Source organism: Chaetodon auriga, chromosome 3, assembly GCF_051107435.1.
Source record: "Chaetodon auriga isolate fChaAug3 chromosome 3, fChaAug3.hap1, whole genome shotgun sequence".
NCBI lineage: Eukaryota > Metazoa > Chordata > Actinopteri > Chaetodontiformes > Chaetodontidae > Chaetodon > Chaetodon auriga.
The window spans coordinates 17096770-17114066 of NC_135076.1; the positions used below are offsets into that span (position 1 = coordinate 17096770).

The 17297-nt window shown below is 42.8% G+C and overlaps 1 protein-coding gene across 29 annotated transcripts in view; it reads left to right on the plus strand.

Annotated features, from left to right (window-relative positions):
* The window catches only part of adgrl2a (adhesion G protein-coupled receptor L2a), a 97015-nt gene extending 81111 nt beyond the window's left edge, over positions 1 to 15904 (plus strand). For 5 of the 29 annotated variants that reach the window (XM_076725837.1, XM_076725836.1, XM_076725839.1 and 2 more), the window contains 10 exons: positions 421 to 487; positions 4501 to 4592; positions 5917 to 5961; positions 6267 to 6293; positions 7583 to 7751; positions 7951 to 8079; positions 8833 to 8929; positions 10521 to 10649; positions 11414 to 11431; positions 13344 to 15904. In XM_076725837.1, the coding sequence (XP_076581952.1) occupies positions 421 to 487; positions 4501 to 4592; positions 5917 to 5961; positions 6267 to 6293; positions 7583 to 7751; positions 7951 to 8079; positions 8833 to 8929; positions 10521 to 10649; positions 11414 to 11431; positions 13344 to 14191 (1621 nt within the window). In that variant the 3' untranslated portion in view covers positions 14192 to 15904. Of the gene's footprint in view, positions 1 to 420; positions 488 to 4500; positions 4593 to 5916; positions 5962 to 6266; positions 6294 to 7582; positions 7752 to 7950; positions 8080 to 8832; positions 8930 to 10520; positions 10650 to 11413; positions 12454 to 12677; positions 12731 to 13343 lie in introns of those variants that run through there. The other 24 variants (XM_076725844.1, XM_076725842.1, XM_076725863.1 and 21 more) reach the window with 18 other exon arrangements.
* The last annotated feature ends 1393 nt before the right edge of the window (positions 15905 to 17297 follow it).

The window sequence follows — 17297 nt, forward strand, 5'->3', positions numbered from 1 at the left end:
TGAAAGTGGCTGACAGGCTCAACACTGTGGTTTCGGGGGGTGGGGGGCTGGGGGGGGGTGCGCTGCTACATTAAAGCCTTTCTGCTTAAAGACCCTCCTGTGACCTCTTGTTTGTAAATGCTCTCTTAAAGAGAAGAGCACTGTGAAGAAAAAGCCTTTTACATAGATTAATGGCTATATCACAGCTAAGACCCAGCTATCAAGAGGGGCTACGAGGGGTCTTCTCTCTGTTCTGTGCATGAGTATTAATGTTCAGCCTGTGAAAGGAGCGTTTGATCGCACTCCAAGTTAAATATTGACTGGAAATTACGCAAAGTCACCAGCCCAAGTAACCAAAAATTGATGTCTTTCCATTAATATTTGGCCGCAGGAATATGAAGACTGATATGTTTTTGCTGAAGAGTGTGTTTCTTGTCACAGGTGCTGGCTAAGTGTGGACAATCATTTCATATGGAGTTTTATAGGACCTGTCACCTTTATCATCATGGTAAGCTGTTTTATTTTTCTTTGAATACTGAGACTGTCAGAGTGAGGAAGGAACTGAGAGGCTGAGATGAAGGAGGGAGATAAAGGAAGTGCGATGGTTGAACTGAAGGGAAAGTCAGCCGGATTTTTGCTCCGCAGTCTCCCCGGTGATGACAGGTTAATTTTGCGCCACGGACAGATTTCGAGGCATCTGACGATTCTCCCTGCCTCTCACCACCTGACAAGGATCAGGATTTGATAGTGTACTTTAACCTCACATTTACACAACTCCCATGAAGCCTCACGTGACGGATGTTGCCTAATGGGCCTTCGAGTTCCACTCCCTATGATAAAGGAACAAAAACAGATTAAAAAATGGCCTGGAGGTGTGCATTTTGCAGCACGTACTGTAAGATTTTTGAGCTTCTTTTTTCCCCTCCTCTGCATCAGCCTCCCTGTGTGTGTGTGTGTGTGTGTGTGTGTGTGTGTGTGTGTGTGTGTGCCTTCCTTTAGTAAATAGCAGCTGACAGTGTTGGAGAGAAGAAGAAAAGCAAAGGCACCTCTCTGTTTGGTCAAGGACCGTCAGGGTGAAGGACATATAGCATATCATAGTGACATATGTCCCACTGAAGCATGCAATTATTTACTGGTCATGACATTATTATCTCCCGCTCCATCAGAGAGGCTCAGAAGAATGAGACCTTAGGGAGTCTTGCCTCCCTGTGCAAAAAAAAAAAAAAAAAAAAAAAAGGAAAGGAGGAAATAGCAGGTGGTATTCCTCAGATATTTCCTCTCAGCCCACCACACCATGTATTGCTTTGCCCTCATGCACACCAAGGGATGAGGAAGCGCTGCAAACTTGTCTTGCTGCTGTGCAGGGAGGATGGCTGGTATTTGTTCAGTGCTGTGTTCATTATCCAGCATAATGGTCGGTACTGTATCTACAGATGCAGTGACCTCTGTTGAACATCAAACTGACACTGAAAATATACTGTAGAGAGGGGGCACCCGTGTCAAATTCCAGCGAGGCTCTGTGCACCATTGGCAGACTGCTAGGAGCTTTCAGAGTAAAGATATAGTACATCTCTTTGTCTGTGTGGTAACAGAATAAATAAAAGACGAATGTGCTCACTGGACTGCATTTCACAGTTTTCTCAAAGAGAGACATTGCCACTCGATGTAGCATTTAAAAATGGAGGAGGAAGTGTGCAGAGGACCTGGCAATGGTCTGTGTCGGATTGAAATGTCTTCAGTAAATTGTGAAATGTTTCTTTTTTGTTTTCATTGATTTTCTTTTTTTTTCCCTCTTTTTTTTTTTTTTTTCGGCTCGGCAGCCGCTTTGAATGTGTGAGCTTATAATTGAGGAAAAGCTAACACGGTGTTAAAACAAACATATATTTCTCCCTGTCTCAGCAAATGCTCTGTCAGCCACACAGGAATATGTTTCCTTTCCCTAAATTGGACCCTCATTGTTTTCTGATCGTGTGTTGCTTCTATTATGATTTGCATGAAAAATGCGTTCTGCAGTGGAAATGATGATCAGGATCCCGGCGGTGATGACCGAGGAGATAGAATCATGACCCTGTGAGGAGCTAATGTATTGTAGCAGAGCTAATGTGTGACAGGAATGAGGTTTCACAGCGCTGCTCTCAGGCATCGCGCACTGCTCCTCTGGTTCTGTGCAACAATTGACTCAAAAAGACAAAGTACTGTGGAAAGGGGCATCTCAGGGGAGCGTGCAGGAGCAAGGTTTGTCTACACCATCCGTGACCCTTGGTTTCTCTACAAATTGGCTTTGTCCTTGTCAATGAGGGAGAGAGAAAGGAGGAGAAAAGGCACATAAGCAAGAGAAAAAGGAGAGAAAGCAGTGCTGCTTTGGCTCAGGTCTGGATCCCCCCCACCACCCAAGCCATGTTTGTGCCAACTAACATTGGTTTTAACCGAGGGTGGTCATGCTTTTTTCTCATCCTTTTGTTTCCTCTCCCCCTTTTTCTTGCTTTTCCTGTTTTTTTTTTGCTGCTGGCTGAAACGGGCCCTTAATACTGACTGAAAACAAAAGCTAGTGGAAGGCATTTAGATCCCTGTTCTTAGGCAGAGGTTGCCCTGTCTCTGGGCACAGGGGGTATTAGCTCCATGAAAGGGGAACATGGAAGTAATGAGTGGTGGGGGGGAGCCATTAGTATGCTTGAGATAGCTTCAACACGAGGCCTCTTGGATCATGACACGTCGCAAGCAGTTCTTATCATCTGGACAGCTCCATCTGCACCTTTAATATTTTATCCCCAGCAGTTCATTTGGAGTTCAGTGTGTACACACACAGTCCACTTCAGAAAAAAGCTTTCTCCTCAGTCCCAGTGTGGCGAGGTGCTTCTGCATGGCTTGCAGTGATGATTCAGAGACAGAATGAAGGATGGAGGCAAGACAGCACGGCTCTAGAAAAGGGGGGATCCCCCCAGGAAGGGCTGCGAAAGCATGTCGGTGGGGGTGGGAACATGTGCCGTGCTGCTAGGTTACTTTAAAGTACTGTGTCCCTCTCCTGTGTCTCATTGGATCCATGTCACCGCTAGAAAAAAGTCCGCGCCCTCCCCATCCCCGCCCCCCCCCCATCCCCCCACCCCACCCCACCCCACCGTCTGACTCATGCAGGCAGTTGATAGATATAATAGCTGATAGCTTCGAAACAAAACACAGCTTCAGCGCCGTCTCTGATATAAAAGAAGGTTTGCGATTCAGGGTTTTTCCCCCCCCCCCCCAGTCGTCCCTCTCTTTTACTGCCTGGGTTATTGTGAGTGGCTCCATGAGTTGATTGCATGTGGAGGAGTGATGTATTGATCACAGGCAGTCTTTTGATAGCACTGCGCACCAGAACACGGAGAATTCCTGTTCAAGGGTGGATGGCTGTGGTCTGAGTCCAGCTCACAAAGGTCATTCATTCATTTCATGCCCTCATACTGCCAAAGCGTCCCCCTTTGTGTCTTGTATATGTTTTGGCATTGTAAAGGTAACACGCTTACACCGAAATGTTCTGTTTATAAGGCTCACCTTGGAAAAAAAAAAAAAAAAGCCTTTTGTTATTGCAAATGTATGGTCTTGTTTTCCTTTTCCACACATGCCAATGGCACAGTAGCTTATTATACTGTATTTGTCTGCTGTATTTTTGCATTTCTCTCCTGCTCTGATATGCACTATCGGAGGCACACGTTTCAATTTTTCTTTCTTCGATATTCCTTGACATTATTTATACATGCCCGGCTTGCAGTACAAACACAGTCTGGTTCCTCTGCTGTGTGAGTGCATGTACATGCTGTGTCAGGGACTAGTTTGCCCCAGAATAAATGTTTTTGAAGTAAATTATTTGGAGCGGCTCCTCGCTGGCCCATCCAGCCTTTGTGTCTCTAAATCACAGTATTGATTTTTAAGGTACCGAATAAATGCGCACATAGTATTCTTGTCTCAACCTGATATGTGCCACTGGCTCCCTTAAGATTTAATACATTAAAACAAGCGAGCAAACGCCGCCCCCCTCCCTCTCCCTCCCTTTCTCTTGCTCTCTCCTTCTTTTCACGTGTCCACACACAAAAATCGAACAAAATATACCATGTTCCCTCAAGCCTTTTGGAGCTGATCATACCTTATAATATTTCACTATGTGCATAAAATGATATGCAGTTGTTTTGTACAACAAGGGGGTCTCTTATTTCTCCTGCTACTTTTCATTCCCTTCTGACTTTGCCAGTCTGCTGCTGTGTGGCTGCTTCTTCCTTTTCTTTTTTTTTTTCCTTCACTGTGATGGATTTTAATGCATTTCCATGCTCTTATTGATATAGAATGACACTAAATTTGGCGCCAGTCGGCCCGTCTGAGCCCGGCTGGAACGATAGATGTTTATTGGATTAGTCTGTGGACATGCAGAGAACTGAAGGCTCTCCTCTTTTAATACTTATAGACAAATTAACAGTTTTTTTTCTCTCTGTCTGCTGTATCTTGAGTCATACATCTTCATGTATTAACACTGCCATTACTCTGTTTTGACAGCTCAATCTCATCTTCCTGGTCATCACAATGTACAAAATGGTGAAGCACTCCACCACCCTGAAACCAGACTCGAGCCGACTGGAGAATATAAAGTAAGTAAAGGGTCACATGCTGAACTCCTGCATTCTGCTGCTTATCAGCAATATAACGCTGGTGCTATTCTACCATTACTCCCAGGAAAAATAAGGCTCTTTTACTCTTGAGGTAATCATTTTTTCATTTTTATTTGATAATGTTTCCTGGGAAAGCATTACACCCTCACCCCCGAGCCTGATTTCAGTACTTGGCTACCATGTTTCTTAGCTTTTTTATTTTTTTTTTTTGAAACGATCCAGATCAGATGGAACATCTTCATTGTTTCTGACTTGGTTACCCAGTTTCTCAGTGAGACTTTTGGCACGACTTAGCCGTCATGATGATTATGCAGACTTCATGAGTCGTCTTTTTTGTCCTTTGTTGTTTTGCTCGGAGCCACCGGCCGCAGAATTGCACTGGCATGACACACATCACTCCAAGGCTGCGACTTAACTGTGCACTGTTAGCTCTGCTAGGGTGGGGTACAGAGTAACAGTTACCATGTGTGTTTGTTACTGGAACATGTCAAACCTTTTTTTTTTATAGATCCCAGAAAAGGAAAAAAAAAAATTCCTTCTCTACACAACCGCCACCACCCCGACCACCACCACCACCCCCTTCTAGTTCAGGCTGTCAGAGTCGCCTCAACATTTATGACGTGTTGTGCTTTGGGAAGGAAAGCAGTGTTTTCTGAAGCACTAATTGTTTTGGGAGTTTATTATTTATTTTTTTTGCACTTATGCAAAAAAAATTTATTGCTGTTTGCTGCAGGCTGGATTTCAGGGCCTCTTCCATTTGGGGTTGTCTGGTTTTGTCGCCCCATGTCAGTTTGCACCCTTTTTTTTTTTTTTTTTTACGTATCTCAGCTTCTGCTCTGCGGAGGAGCTGCATTGCTATTTTCATCCTGTGTTTGTTATTTTTCATTTTTTCCTTAATGAATGTGTGCAACACTACAGCACCGCAATCAGGAAGAACAGTCAGAAAAGGGCTTATTTAGACTTCTCGGTTTATTTGAGATAGACTACTACCTTATCAAGGAAACCACAACAGAACACATTTACCGAACATGGGGGCACATGGTGAGATTGGTGTTCGCTTGTATGTGGATGTAATGATTTCTCTTGAGCTTGTTTATACTGCAGAAATACACTGTGTATTAGTAGCTGTTTCCTTGTGGTCTTTCTCTGTGTGTGTGTTTTTTTTTGTGCCAAAGTTTAGTCTGAAAGTCAGCTTGGCACCAGTGTCATTGCATGTTGCATGTGAAGGCAAAGTTAACGCACACCCTCTCCTTTCTCTTCTGCTGTCATTCTCTTCCTCTCTCTGTTCTGCGATCCGCACCAGTAATTATCGCGTTTGTGACGGCTACTATAATACAGATTTGCCTGGGTAAGATTTTACTGTACACCTCCGACAATTTCTGCCCGCACAACACCACCCACGCATTGCAGTGGCATAAAAATTCAACCACAGACAATGTGCTCTGACCAAATGCTTTACACAGAATTTTGTAATTGAATCATCAACAGCAAAACATAAAACTCTCAGTTCTTGTGAGACACTTAATTTCATTGCCTCTCGTGATTTCCCCTGGATCAAAGTTGAAGATATCTTGCTCAAATGCCGACTAACCCACGCTGTTATGCGCTCTGATCTAATTGTGTTTCTCTCTTCCTGCTTATCATGCTCTCTAGCTATGAAGATAATAAACGGTTTATCAAGTAAGAACATGTTGCCCAGTAGTCTCCTCCTCAGCTTGTAGTTTATTCTCTCCTCGTTTATTCTTTCTTTCTTTTCTTTCACCGGCCCATCCTCTCCCAAACTGCAGCTTCAAAGCTACTCATCCACTGTCCTTGTGACTGTTCACTTCCACTTCATGTCCATCATCTTGAAATCCAGTGTTGTTGTTGTTGTGTGTTTGAGCGCTGAACTGTGACCGCTGCTGGTGTCTGAAGGCTCCACAGGACCTTCACACATGAAGCGGGGGAATCTACTTTTTCCCCTTGAACTCTTTCCACATCTGCCTACAACCCCAAAAGTTGTTTCCAAAAAAGTAAGGACGCTGTGTGAAACATAAATTATACTGGATGTGATCATTTGCTAATCCTTTCTGATATATACTCAATTGAAAACAGTGCAAAGACAACATATTTAATGTTTTACCTCATCAACTTCATTCATTTATTGTAAATATCTGCTTATTCTGAATTTGATGCAGCAACATGTTTCAAACAAGTTGGACAGAAGCAACTAAAGACTGAGAAAGATGTGGAATGTTCCAAAAACACCTGTTTGGAACATTCCACAGGTAAACAGGTTCATTGGTAACAGGTGATAGTATCATGATTGGGTATGAAAGAGGCATCCTGGAAAGGCTCAGTCATTCACAAGCGAGGATGGAGCGAGGTTCACCACTTTGTGAACACATGATTGTACAAAGGATGTTTCTACATGAGCTCAGGAACACTTTGTAAAACTGTTGTCAGTAAACACGGTTTGTTTGATTGATTGCGTTCTGTTTTCATTTACGCTTTACACAGCCTCCCAACTTCTTTTAAAATCGGGGTTGTAGTTCTCCAGTTCTGATAACACACTCACAAATTACACATTTAGTACATGATCGCTTTTTTGAGCTTATTTTTAAACATGCTGTGCTTTCTGATCGTGCTGTTCTGTATGTCCCAACACATTAAAAGTTATTTACACAAGACCAGATTAAGGTTTTGCTTCCTTCTTGCCTATTTGACGGCAGGACCTGCAGTTTGGGCTGAGAGTGTGTGTGGATGGAGGGGTGGGGACAGCGGGCAAAGGGGTTGTGAGAGCGTCATAGGTGTTGTTTGTCATTTTATTGTTTCCCTCTCACCTGGTCTACAGCCTTTTTCCTAGTTTTTCATAGTTATGGTGATTGCAAATCCCACTCATCACCCTCTCAGGTCACTGAATGCCTCTAACGTCCGATTTGTCCTCTGTTTGTTTTTGTTTTGTTTTGTTTTTTTATGCTGTCCTTCAGATCCTGGGTCATGGGTGCCTTCGCCTTGCTGTGTCTGCTGGGTCTCACGTGGTCCTTCGGTCTGTTCTTCATCAATGAGGCCTCGATTGTCATGGCATACCTCTTCACCATATTCAACACCTTCCAGGGAATGTTTATCTTCATCTTCCACTGCCTCCTCCAGAAAAAAGTAAGTTTCTTGTCATCCACAGTGCTCAAAGACGGCCATCTTTCCTTCAAGGTGAAACACTCCTGAATTTCAATGGGCCTTTGCACCAGCATGAAGAATTCACACACTGATATAAAGAACAAACACCGCTTGCCTCAAGATCTTGGCTAAATCATAAAGTCCACAATGTACGTAAATACGAGGCTGTTTGCTCACGCAGGTCCGCAAAGAGTACAGCAAGTGCTTCCGCCACACGTACTGCTGCGGAGGGCTGCCAACCGAGAGCTCACACGGTTCTGCAAAGACTTCCACCACACGGACCAGCGCTCGCTACTCCTCTGGTACACAGGTAGACCAGCCGCTTCATACAGTCAAACACTCCCCGAGTGTCAAAACAGAGAGGAACACAGCGCCTCTTGCGTGCTCACACACAAAATCGTGCAGCTCATTTGCATTGTTAACAACCCCGAAGTTTAAACAATTGCTCATGAGAGTCTACTTTCATCGCGAGCATGTAGGTACGGCTCCAAAAAAAAATGCACATCATGCATTTTAGTTTCAGAGGCCGATCAAGAGACACCAACATTATGCCACATTTTACAAGCAGCATCTGCTGTACTGCATGAGTACCTTTCTTCTGTTCTGCCCCCTTTAGCACTTGCTTTTATCTTTTTTCTCACTAACGTCATGTGCATGGGAAATAGTACTGCGCTGTTTAAAGAGCATTGCAAGCACATTTTACTATGGGGAAAGCCAAAATTGCAAACAAAAAAAAAAACAAAACACATTTGCTTTATTCCTTTCTTATTAAAGGCTAATAGGCCTTATTAGACAATAGCTCCAGATGTACTCTTATAGAGAAACACCCCTATCATACTTAAACCTCCAGCCTAATTCGAGGTGCTCATGACTGGAGCTGAAGCCGTTCAAACGCTGACTTATGTAAAATTCGCACTATTGCCGCCTTACCATCACTGCAATACTGGCAGGCATGTGAGGAGCGATAGTCAGTCGTATGTACAGAGAAAATAAATGAAAGTTGATCTGAAAGGTGAGCGGGCTTGTTTAAAGTCCTAATGACTGTCCCTTGTTGACCTGACAGAGTCGTATCAGGAGAATGTGGAATGACACCGTAAGAAAGCAATCTGAGTCCTCCTTTATCTCAGGTGACATCAACAGCACCTCCACCCTTAACCAAGGTCAGTTCACACCTCATTTCTCTCCACATGCACACCTATGCACACATTTCATCATCCAGCTAAAAATACCTCCTTCGAGTTCCAATGATCCCACACCGCCAAAGAGGATCCTACTCTGCTAATCGTAATGAATGCCTTCAGCTCGAAAAGACACAGCAGTACAGTAAAAAAAAAAAAAAAAGGAAGGAGGGGAAGAAGACCCAGGCCTTTAGTCTAGTCTCTCTGTTCTGCCAGCGAAGGATTACAAAAATCCGTCCTCAAACACTGTGCGCTATCATTCTGGCCGGCAACGTCACTGTCGAATTAGGGCAAGGCTAGAAGAACGTTTTTTTATTTATTTAAGAGCGGGCTGTCCAAAGTTCATACCCAGACTCTGGGGAAACACAGACAAAACTAAAAACTGAGTCATACAACGACACGCAGAGAGGCCATTTGTTGCCTGGCATATAAGGTGACCTCTGTTACTTTACAGGGGGATTTATGAGGGAGGGAGGGCGAAAAACTGTCATTTATTATTTAGCTTGAGCACAAATATGATGATGAGAAGATGATGTTCAACTCTGGCTGACCCGGAGTGCTTAGTGTGTTGTTAGGCTTTCTGCTGCCTCTGAAATGGCTTTCCAAGCATGCGAGGGAAAAGAGGGTTTACACTGATGTAGTTTAACTTCGCTCCCTCCTCTGCCCTCCTCCGTCGCTGCCGCTCTTTGCCTCCTCTTTCTCTTTCGCTGTCAATTCCCACAAGGTGAAGCATTATACGCAGGGCTATGAAGCACATTCTGACTTGCTGATAAATCGGTAATAACACAGATTGGGACTTTTTTTTTTTAGACTACCGTACCGGAGATGTTAATGTAAAGGTCAGATATTGATCACTCCGGGGTGTAGTAGCCTAGTTACCTTGTAGAGTCAGTGCACTAAAGGAGGGCTCTATCTCCCGGAAGCACTTCCCTGTCATTAAAAACATCCCTGGAGACCTCCCAACATGACAGATGGCATTTAACACAGGTGATAAATGGCAGTGGAAATACCTCAGATCCTTAAAACACACTGCAAGCTGTGGGAAAAAAAAAAAACTCAAAGGAAGATGAGGTTTGGATGGAAATTTGAGTCTTAAGTAATGATTTTGATATCCAAACTTGAAAGGATTCTGCTCTTTGTGTTAGGGGAGATTTTGTATTTGGACGCGCTTCAAACAGTAAAACATCCCAATCACAGAGATGCCGGGTGCTTTTTTTTTTTGAAAAATGGTATTTGTTCAAAATAAGTAATGACTTGTGAAAAGCACTGATGACAGGGTGCAATAATGAGCTTAGTGCGTCTAAAATCAGTTTATAAAATAACGGGTTATGAATGATCTTCGACACAGCATTAGCATTAGCTTGAAAGGTGAAGAAACCCGCTCGCTAAAGCTGTAAAAAGCGAGGACGGCCTGCAGAAGCCGCGTCCGGACGCCACCTCTCAGACTTCACTCTCAACCACATGCCTCAAAAGACACACTTGCTGAAACTGTTTCTCTTCTTCATGAAACTTTCAATCACTGTCGGCTGACTGCGCCAAACTTATCTGCTCCTCTTCTGTCTTACCACTCCAGGAATGAGCGGGAATTATCTACTAACAAATCCTCTTCTTCGACCACAAGGCACTAACAACCCTTATAACACCTTACTGGCTGAGACAGTCGTATGTAACACCCCCACGGCTCCAGTGTTTAACTCGCCAGGTGTGCTTGCTTAATACTTTCACCTGCATTCAGGTTTTTCTGCTCTTTCTTCTTTCTCTTTGTCTCTCCAGTTGAGTATACAACAGGCCAAATGAAAAGCAGGATGTTCTGCAGTATCGCCTTTCCTTCTGAATCATTGTCTCCCAAATTACTTGATACAGCACGTGTGGGTGTGTCGCACATGGACTTCATACATACCTGTGTGTCTGTGCGTGAACCCGTGCACGTCCTCATGCAGCGCAGAGATGTTTGTGGTTCGTCTCGACCCACCGACCGTGTGCTCTCTTATTTCTCTTATCCGAGCTCTGAGCGGGACGTAATGATTAAGATGGGAAAGTGATACTGCATGTTCTGCCTTGCGATAATGTAAACAGTGGTGTAGACCTGAAGCCGTAGTTTAAACTGCATGATTGTTAAGACTGATGCTCCTGAGTTTATCAGGAGGTTTGTTTTTTTGTTTTTTTTGGTGTATTTTAGAGGGAGCTTTCCCCTTAAAACGTGTTAAACTGCAAGCAAAATCTGTGCTACTTCACACAGATCTGCTTAATGCAACATTTGCATTAAGTTGTCTATGTATAGATATATTTGGTAATAGCTGATACGCATAAAAACCTTTAAAAAATCACTATATCTCAATTGCACATGGCATTTAAGCATATATCACACTGTTAAGACTGTGCTGTGATTATGTGTGCTCTTCTATTTTGAAACTGAAATGGCATCTTTTGTCATGTTTTGTGCTTTTCCCCTGTGCTTCCCTCTAGTGACCTACAGAGAGACAAGTATGGGAGTAAAACTTAACTTTGCCTATCAAATGTAAATTTTTTTCAGCATGCTTATTAAAAACAACCAAAACCCTGGCACAATCACTGGTTTTACTTTAGGCCATTAACACACACTCAGTGAGCAAGTGGTTCACAAAATTATCCACCCAAATTCCACTCTAATCTGAAAAGAAATAAAGGATTTCTTTAGCTATTTCAAGTAATCTTCAGAATCTGACAGCTTTATCGCAAATGCCCATTACTCTGCTTCTCTCTCTTCTGCTTAATTTGTGATTTTAACCAACCAAAGATGTGTTGCTTTTCTCTGGCAGAAAGGAGCATTTATCAGAGAGGTTTCTTTTTTTTTCTTTCTTTCCTTTTCTTTTTTCTTTTCTTTTCTTTTCTTTTCTCCCAAATGTCTCTCCTCTTGTGGCATTCGACAGTCTCAGTGTCCAGTAGTATTCCCCTCACACACCTTTCCAGACCACACCTGTCTGGACACCAAATTGCCTCCTAGCAGGCATAAACACATGGATGTCATGGCAGCAGCTGTTTCATTTTCCCATGCTCCCTTTTTTTTTTCCATAACTTCCTCATCGTTCCCCCTCATTTTGAATAGAAACTGCACTTTCAACATGCCTCCAACAATCACAATGACTCCCATTTTTATTTCTTGACAAAGACAAATATATCCCATTAGTCTTCATCTTAATTTGTTACATCTGTTGTTCTGCAGGGAGGCACGTCAGCCACAGCAGAGCACATTTTTCCTTTATCTCGTCTCTCAATCATGCCATAACTAATATTTATCCTTTTGGCTGCTGTTTTCCATGACCTCCATGCTTTGAGAAATTCCTAACATGACTGCGTCTGACCTCTGCAGCGGCTGTGTTATTCTTGAGCTGTTCTGCTAGTGACCGGGGTCTCACTGGGAACTGTCACTGTGACGGATGCCAAGTGCTGGGCTGCGGGCAAGCTCTGACCTTTGCCAGCTTTGGGTGCACAAGCTGCCCACTAATGGACAGAAAGTGTACCAACGCAAAAAAAAAAAAAAAAAGAGAAAAAAAAAGTAAAAATAGCTGCAAAAATAGCCGTTGGCATTTAATTCCTAAACGTAAAAGCTATTTAATGCTTGTTTATTTCATTTGCTGAACCCTTGCTCTTGCTAAGTTGCAGTTAAGACTTTTACTTTACGTTTTGTTGTTCTTTTGAGTGATTCTTCTCCATGTTACAATAAATCATTTTACTTTCTTTTGTACATCAGCTGCTCTTAGACCAGATAGCCTGAGCAGACAGACATGATGTGAGTTGTCTAAAGTGAGTCTTTTCACCTGCTGTGTGTGGTGATGGTGGAGTGCTGCTTGTGGGCTCCCCTTGTAGTGAGAACAAAGATGGCTGTCCCATGTTGATACATGACTACTTTCCCTTTCTGTCTGTGTCATCTTTTCCCATCTCTGTCCTTTTCTTTCCCTTGGCACAACCAACCTATTAGTTGCTAGAAAACCTGTAAGTGTTGTAGCTTGCCCGTTTGTGGCTTCATACTTGTGGACATCTACTTTTGCCCGGTGTGTTGTGATGGTGATTACTGTTTCAGTTTGTTTTTTTTAATGTTGTTTGGGATCTTTTTCATTGCTTTGTCACTTTTGTGGCAGACTAAAATGCACAATGCTCTGCTTATTATGAAGCAACTTTCAAAAGGGAAAGTCAAAATGTATATGTGAGAAAGTAAAATGATTTCTCATTGCAAATAATGCATGCTTATGTACTGTATGTTAAGGGTTGTGCCTAACTAACGGATTTACGGCATGGCTTTAATTTGACTTGAGTCCTCTATGTGAAACTGCATCCTAAACAGCATTAAACTTTCTTTATTTTACGGTTGCTGGTGTTGACTAATGTAAAATCCCCTCACGTGTTCCTCTCTTTCCAGGGCACTCACTGAACAATGCGGTGAGGGATACGAGTGCAATGGATACTCTACCGCTAAATGGTAACTTTAACAATAGCTACTCACTCCGCAATGGGGACTTTGGCGACAGTGTGCAGGTAGTAGACTGCGGCCTCAGTCTGGACGATGCTGCCTTCGAGAAAATGATCATCTCCGAGCTAGTACACAATAACCTGCGTGCCTGTAACAAAAGCCACCAACAGCAACAGCAGCAGCACCCCAGTTTACATCATCCGCCCCACCACCAGCAGCCCCCGCAGTACCACCACCACCACCACGCGGAGCGGGCTCCGCCCAAGGTGACGGTGGTAGGCGGCAGCAGCAGCGAAGACGACGCTATCGTCGCTGACGCTTCGTCTTTGGTGCATGTGGATGACACGGTGGGCCTCGAGCTGCACCATCAGCAGGAGCTGGAGGCACCGCTCATCCCACAGCGGACTCACTCGCTTCTGTACGCACCCCAGAAGAAGGTGAGGACCGATGGGGGAGTTGAAACCTTTGTCAGCCAGCTGACACCCACCAACCCCGACGATAATCTGCAGTCCCCAAACAGAGACTCCTTGTACACTAGTATGCCTAATCTGAGGGACTCTCCATACCCCGAGAGCAGCCCCGAAGTGGTGGAGGACCTGTCCCCCTCCAAGAGGAGTGAGAATGAGGACGTTTACTACAAGAGCATGCCTAACTTAGGGTCCGGCCACCAGCTCCAAGCCTATTACCAGATAGGCCGAGGGACCAGCGACGGTTACATTATTCCTATCACTACAGAGGGCTGCATCCCTGAAGGCGATGTACGGGAAGGACAGATGCAGTTAGTGACAAGCCTTTAAATGTATTTAAATCATCCCCAAACCTCTTCCTGCCCTTGTGTAGCCCTGACCTCTCGGAGGACACACTCGTGAAGGGAAGGAAGTGTTTGATTTATTTTTTAAGAGAGCCTAGAAGCCCCGTCATACACATTCGCCATTTACAAACCCTCCTCCTCCAGCTGCATCGCCATCTTCCTCTTCCCCAAACATGCCACTCTATTACCCTCCCTGCAGACCAACAGACTTGGTGCACAGCGATGGCAGTGCAAAGTTTCAGTGAGACTGTACATAAAATGCAGAGTCGAATTTCAATTTCAAGAGACAAGCCAACTATGTATTTAAATGTGCTGCTGCTGTTGAATAATTGAGAAAAATTTAAGGTACGAAAATTAAAAAAAAGACAAAAAAAAAAAAAAAGAAAAGAAACATTACTGGCTACATCAGATCAGAAATTTCCTGGTTAAAAGGTTGTACATACACTCCCCAACATCCTCGTTGAAGCCTGTTTTTTTATTGTAAACAAAACAACACGCCTGGACCAGGACATGGACTCTGTTTGTAAAATGTTCCTGATCAGACTGTTAGAAAAGGAATATAAGGTCCTGGCTGCCCAGAGTCTCCATCACCATGAAGTTTGGATTGTATAACCACTAGCAATCAAGCCCCTGGCCTTATATTTTCTCAACTGTACATTGAACTGTTGTCAAGGAAAATGGCTAAAATATATATTTTGTTGTATTGCTAGTGTAAAATAAAAAATCATGGGAAACCGTAAATATGAAGAAACCTTTTAATTGCAAAATTTAACGTTTGAGAGACTATTGTGTAGAAGTTGCACATATGTTATACGGTGTGTTTATGGTTCCAACACTTCATTCATGGTAGTATGTTTGAACGTAAAGGCTTGTGAAAAGAACGGAGGATTCAACAAATTACAAAGATGCATTGTCACTTGTGAACAGTGTTTTTTTGCTTATTGAGTTCATTGATATCGCCCATTGAAATATGTCTCTTTGATTTTGCCAAAGTATCATTACTTTAGTAGAATGGGAATGCAAAAACCCAGTTAAAGTGATTTATGCATTGCACAGTTTTTTTGTGTAATTCTGAATGAAATAGATCTTTTTAACAGTCATGGCAGAGTAATGGGCACGCGCAAATGACCGACTTTTGACAATAAAGTTTATCATAAATGTAGTTCTTCCGCCTGGGTTTGGACATTTTATTTATTGAAAAATAAATGGGAAATGTGTGAATATTTTCCAGCACTGGTATACATGCTGTACTGTAGCTCATGTTTTCTATGTAAACATGTTACCAAGGGGCTCATCACTTAAGACTGATGTAAAGTTCAACACTTGTTTAACAAATAAAATAAATGTGAGATTTTTTGTCAAATGCCAGTTGCTTTTTAATGCTTTGTGTTTTTGGTACTATTTGAGAAAACAGGTCTTAATTATTTTGCTATGGACAAAATACACTTTTGACTCAGGTTATAAGTAAGTTCCGAGCACCTTGAACGCTAAATTGGTGGAGTTGTTTTCTGGGGGGTTTATTTGCTTTTTGTTCTGCTTTTTTCTTCCATCGCTGCAGAGTAGAGAGAACTCATTTCACCGTATGTGTTAGAGAAGCCAAATCTTTCCATGTGATTCAAAGATGAGAAACTCAGGTAGGAAAATTGCATTGTAAATGTTCCTCTGTGTGGTTGTAACACTAATAAAGGTTCAAAAATGACACTGGTTCACAGCATTGTCCACTTAGTATATTATTGAATGAACACTAGTCCTGGCACCATTAAAAAGGCCTGCGCTACAGATCATGGAAGACGTTGGCTTTAATTCCGTGCGGGAGTGGAAACATGTCCGTGGACCTAACAAGGGGTCAATGTTACACTTGGCTGCAGATGTAGAAATATATTACACATAATATGTCCGAGTATGACACGTATTTGGACTAATTAATGTCTGCTGCTGCTGCTGAAGCCCACAGTCAGTTCTTGTACAGTTTATGCCTCAGGTAGTGCTAATTTACGAAGCATTTTAATATAACACCATTTGAGGCGGAGTGACAGCTCTCAGCAGGGTAGCTGGAAATTGCACTGTCTACCATTTGGCATTGAAGGAAATGACTCAGAACTTAGCAAAAAACCTGCTTTATGTCAGAGCCGGTGCACATAATGCTGTGTGGGCTGTGTGTTGTTTTGACTTTTTCCACAATTATGTGACATTTTGTGCAATTATCTGAGGCTACAAATTGTCGTAGAAGAATTATGTTCTTTTTTTGTGATCTCTAGCACAGACCCCTTAAATGTCAGTTAGGAATCAAGCGTTGAGGTGATTGTTGACTGCTGGAAATGGCAAACATAATGACGTGCATAATAATTGGAGAGAAAAAATCATATTGATTTCCATCCTGCATTGTCAAACGTACGGCAACATTTTATCTCTATGAGAGCCCAGAGGTTTAAATATGCAATGTTTTTTATTTTTTAAGAGAAGAATCCTTTTCTAATAATTAACAAATAGTCAGACTGCAAGAAACTGTACTGTGAATTCCAACAAAAGTAACTACAAAGAGAGAATTCATGTTAAATAACCTCATCATCTCACACCTACAGAGGAAGAACCTGCTTTTATGTGTCCAGAGTGCTGTGTTCAACTTCTCAAATTTCACTGCAGTAAACACTCAAACAATGTCTGGTCGTCAGAAGTTCAGATCTAAATTCTGACCTGAGTTTGTTCTTTGTTGGTTGATTTCGACGGGAAACACATTGCATCACATAAATCGCCTAAGCTGCTTCTCACCAGCGCTTTGTTTACCCGAAGAAGAAAAGACGACTTCTTTCATTTTAGATTCTGTCTAAATTGTAAAACAGAATCTCCACATTAACATTAAGTAGGTAGCTGCTCTCCTCCAATGCAGACAAACAAAGAGTTGCCAGCCCTTTGCTCTCCCTTCTCAAACTGCAGTTTGTTTATCCTAACACGGTGACCTCAGACGTGGACAAACTCGGCTCGTAAGCAGGTTTATTTTCATTATTAAGGGCAGGGAAATCTGATCTTGGATTGGCTATTTGTCTGACTGGGAATGTGGCCTGGGCACCCTCCAGCTTTGCGTGTGGCCCTCT